The 4361-nt window shown below is 57.7% G+C and overlaps 1 protein-coding gene across 1 annotated transcript; it reads left to right on the top strand.

Moving 5' to 3' along the window:
* Positions 1-264: 264 nt before the first annotated feature.
* LRG1 (leucine rich alpha-2-glycoprotein 1) lies at positions 265-3020 on the top strand. The gene is made up of 2 exons (XM_038384379.2): positions 265-535; positions 1261-3020. Exon 2 carries the CDS (start codon positions 1262-1264, stop codon positions 2315-2317), a length of 1056 nt encoding a protein of 351 aa, XP_038240307.1. The 5' UTR covers positions 265-535; position 1261; the 3' UTR covers positions 2318-3020.
* Positions 3021-4361: the final 1341 nt, after the last annotated feature.

Here is a 4361-nt window from a genome sequence, read left to right as displayed (position 1 = left end):
CTCAGGATGGGCATGCCCAGCCCCTGCTTTGCCTGGGGTTGGTGACTCCAGGGCCATGCGAAATTGGGCCCAGGGAACCAGAGCAAGGAGCAGCACAAACCCCAGCCCCTCTGGGGAGCCCTTACCCATCAGGGGAACAAAATTAGGTGGGGGGGGAGGGAGGTCTAAAAGCAATCATAGGCGTTAGGCCAAATCCTCAGTGGGTGTAAATTGGCCCCGGTGGGTGTAAATTGTCCCAGCTCCATCGAATTCAGTGATGCCATTGTCCAGCAGCTCAGGAGCGGGCCCGTTGCTCCTGCGAGTTTCACAAAGAGGTGATTTCTCAACCAGGCAGAGCGAAGGGGCAGTTCCCAGAAGGAGACCCACGGCCGCCCTGCTCCCGCCCCTTCCCTGCTCTCCCAGCCGCAGGGCTGATGGGCTGGCTAACAGGACCACTATAAAGAGCCAGCCCCTGGCACACACAGGACAGTGTTTCCCGGCAGTGAGGAACGGCCAGAGACAAGGCTCAGCGAGGCGGAATCGCAATCAGGGAAAGGTAGATACGGACTCGGGGCTTTCCCCAGGCCTGGCCCCAGGATAGCGCTAAGTACATAGCTATTGATTCCAGCTGGGAGAGTTTTAATTGCAGATCAATGCAGCTATGCAGCATGCCGGGGCGGGGGACCAGTTGCCCACTGCCCCCAGGGGCCATTCTGGAATAGGCCAAGCAAAGAGGTGCCCTGGCCATGCCCCCTTTCCCCAGGTAATGTCCCCAGGTTCTGGGGCTGGGAAGGGGTGGTCTAGAGCCTGTGTGTCCCCCAGGGTTCCCTTACTCTAAGGGAAACCCCAGGTGGCCAACCAAGGGAGCTTCGCAGCTGCTTTGACGTGCCAGAGCAGAGCCCAAATCTGGCCCCATGAGGGATCTGCCAGCAAGGATCTCCCCTCTCCCCTCCAGCGAAGCGTCCTCCTGGCTGGGGGAGGAGGGGAACCTCACCAGTGGGCCTTGGGCAGAGATTAAAAAGGTGAGACTCTGAATATAGTTGGGAGCCCAGAGCTGGAACGGCAGGTGGCAGAGGGTGGGGATGGAGAAGCATCAGCAGGATTGTGGGGGGGGGGATCCTAGGGCAGTGGGGCACGATTGAGGAGCCCTGTGCAGACAGAGGGAGTAGGGAGTTTGCTCAGCACCTGCCTGACTCCAGCCTCCCCGCTCAGCCTCTCCACTTCCCAGGTACCTTTACCGCCAACTAGCCGTGATGGCCCAGTGTGTGTTTTTCCTTGCAGGATGGGCCGCTTGGGGATCGCCCTGCTGGCTGCACTCATGTCCTCCCTTCCCTGCTGGCTGGGAGCCCCCTGCCCACCTGTGCCCACCCCCAGTAACATCACACAATTTGTCTGCACCTCCCCATCCCTCAGCAGCTTCCCAACTGGCTTCCCCGAGGAGACGCTGATGATCTCTGTGGAGTTCACCAACCTCTCCAGCATCAGCCCAGACACCCTGCAGAAGCTCCCCAACCTCCAAGAGCTGCATCTCTCCAGCAATCAGCTGAGGAGCCTCCCCGGCAGCCTCTTCCGGGATCTGCCAGCGCTGCGAGTCTTGGATCTCACCAACAACCTCCTGCAAGACCTGCCCCCAGAGATTGTGGACTCCTATAGCCCTCTGCAGCACCTGGTTCTGAATGGGAACAGGCTGGGGGCCTTGGAGCCAGCGTGGTTCCAGACGCTGGGGGGGCTGGAGTGGTTAGATGTGTCCAATAACCAGCTGCAGGCTCTGCCTCCAAATTGCTTCCAGAATCTGAGCAGCCTGAAAAGCCTTGACCTGTCCCATAACCACCTGGACAGGCTGGCCCCAGAGCTGTTGGCCGGCCTGCCCAGCCTGGAGAGGTTAAACCTGGAAGGCAACCAGCTCCACTCCATTGTCGAGCACACCTTCGACCTGGTGCCGCACCTCCAGTACCTCTTCCTCCAGCACAACAACCTGAGCTCGCTGCCTGCACAGCTCTTCGGAAAGCTGGGCCAGCTGGCCCTCCTGGATCTCGCCAACAACAGCCTGACCTCGCTGGCCCCCTGCTTCTCGGAGCAGAACCTGACGCTGGAGCTGGATCTGTCCGGGAATCCGTGGGCATGTGACTGCGCCATGCTCTCCTTCATGCAGTGGGCGGCGGGCCGCTCGGTCGGCCTGTACACCCTACAGCACACCCTCTGCGGGACCCCCGAGAACCTCAAGGGCCAGACGGTGGCAGCCGCAACCAAGGGCGAGTTCATTGCTTCTTGCTCAGCTGCACCAGCAGAGCGCCTGAGCCCCTGCAGCCTCCCTCAGGGCCACGCTTCCTCAGCGTAGCGTGGCTGGCCCAGGTGGCAACGCCCAGCGCCAAGTGGGCAGCATGCCAGCTAGACATGGTGAAAGCTGCGGGCACTCCCAGCTTCAACTCCCGTCCCACCACCAGCCACTGTGCCCCCATGGCATGATGATGATGATGTTGGTGCCTTCCTTACCAGGGAATCCCAGCAGTGCCTACCACCTTTCCCATAGGACTGGCCTTTCCAGATCAGGCCTTTCCCCATTTGCCGCTGCCAGCTCACCCCCCAGGCCACTGATCAAAGACCTGCCCAGCTGCAGCAGGAAGGACCATGGCCGCAGAAGGAGAACCCTCCCACCCTCCCCACACACACTCCTCCGTGCCCTCCTGCCTGACCCCTTCAGCCCCTCACCCCTACAATGCCTCACAGGGGCTACCACGCGCCTCCCCCCAGCCAGTTCTCTCACGCAGCCACATGTTCGGGTGGGATGGTCTCCACTCAGCACCCAACAGATCCCCTCTTCCCCCGCCAGGAAACCCCTCCCCAGCAAAAAGCCCAGATGTCTCTTAGGATACTGTCATCCACCTGGAATTTGTCCTTATTCAGGCCCCAGCTTCCGAGCCTGGCACCCAAATCCCACACCCAGCTCTGCAATCTGGCACTGAGTATCCTTGGAGGCACCCAGGAGCCTAAATTGTGGGGGTTGGGGGGGGGGCTCTGGGAAGTTGGTTTTATAGGAAACAGCATGGGCTTCAGAGTAGCAGCCGTGTTAGTCTGTATTCGCAAAAAGAAAAGGAGTACTTGTGGCACCTTAGAGACTAACAAATTTATTAGAGCATAAGCTTTCGTGAGCTACAGCTCACTTCATCGGATGCATGGGCTGGAGTTTAGCTCTGCAAGGGGTTGGCTTGGATCAGGGTCCCTGTCCTTGGGTAAGGTCCTCACCCCATCCCAAACATCGCACCGTTCTGCAATCAGCAACACATACGCATAGGTCCCTTCTGAGCTGGCTATGGCCAGGGTTTCCCTTTCCTGCCCTTCCCCTTGGCCGGCCTCTTCAGAAAGAGATCCTTTCCGCCGAGTGCAATCTAATAGGACTGACCTGATCTGGCTACCAAGGGGAGTCAGCTCAGCTCAGCCCAGCCACATGCCTTTGGTGCATCTCCTTGTAGAAGCAATGGCAAGCAGTTGCAGGCTGGATAGATGCTCCCCCTACAAGGTCCAAGAACATGGGTCCCCCATCCCAGGCCTCTGTTATCCCCTAAAAGGTCTTAGGACCGGGCATCCCATCCTGGTCCCAAAGATCAGAGAAGTTGGGCATTGAAAGGAAAGCATAGCTCTCTAGAGAGAGAAACGTAAGCCATGACTAAATCCAGCTGCTCTGGTCAATGTCACCCCGTCCCTGTGAATGTTCTGGCCCTCGTGATATGTTGATTGCAGCCGTTGTGTTTTTTTAATTGGAAACAAAACACTGAATGTTACACGTTAACGTCTCGCCGGCAAATTTATGGCGGAACTAGGGTCCTAAGGAAGGTTTAAATTAAACTGAATTGTTTAAAGCTGCTGCAAAATTTGTCCTGATTTATCACGCCAATAAAAACCGGGAGTGAGTGGTGCCTCTGGACCCCAGAGTGGGTGGCTGGGCTTTTGTTTTATAAAGAGAGGCTGCTGGTTGTTGGCGTAACTTGAAAATAATCAAGGTGAACATGGGGGACACTAAGGGGTCCCTGATTCGATGGGGGAAGGGAGAGGAGGCCAAGGGCTGATGTGAGTGAAGTTCAACTGGTGGCCTTGGAAAGCCCTGCAAAAGTTTGGACCCTTCTCAGAACTTTAACCGTCTGCAAACTCAGGCTGGGGGCCGCCTAGGAGCTGATTTGTTCTACAGATGATCCTGAGCTGCAACTTCAGCACCTGCATCTGGACCCCCAGCTTCCCCAGAGTTCAGGGGTCTTGACTCAAGGGGATCAGTTTAGCCCTTTCCAAAGAGATGGACCCAGTGGCCAAGGTCAGCTCCAGATCTCCACTTACTTGCCAATAGGGAGTCAGAACTCCTGGGTTCTATTCCTGGTTCTCTGCCCCAGACT

Source organism: Dermochelys coriacea, chromosome 25, assembly GCF_009764565.3.
Source record: "Dermochelys coriacea isolate rDerCor1 chromosome 25, rDerCor1.pri.v4, whole genome shotgun sequence".
Classification (NCBI taxonomy): Eukaryota; Metazoa; Chordata; order Testudines; family Dermochelyidae; genus Dermochelys; species Dermochelys coriacea.
This window is presented reverse-complemented; position numbering and strand designations above follow the sequence as displayed.

What these genes read in the sequence shown, in the direction of transcription:
- LRG1 (XM_038384379.2), top strand. Translation starts at nt 1,262, where the DNA reads ATGGGCCGCTTGGGGATCGCCCTGCTGGCTGCACTCATGTCCTCCCTT.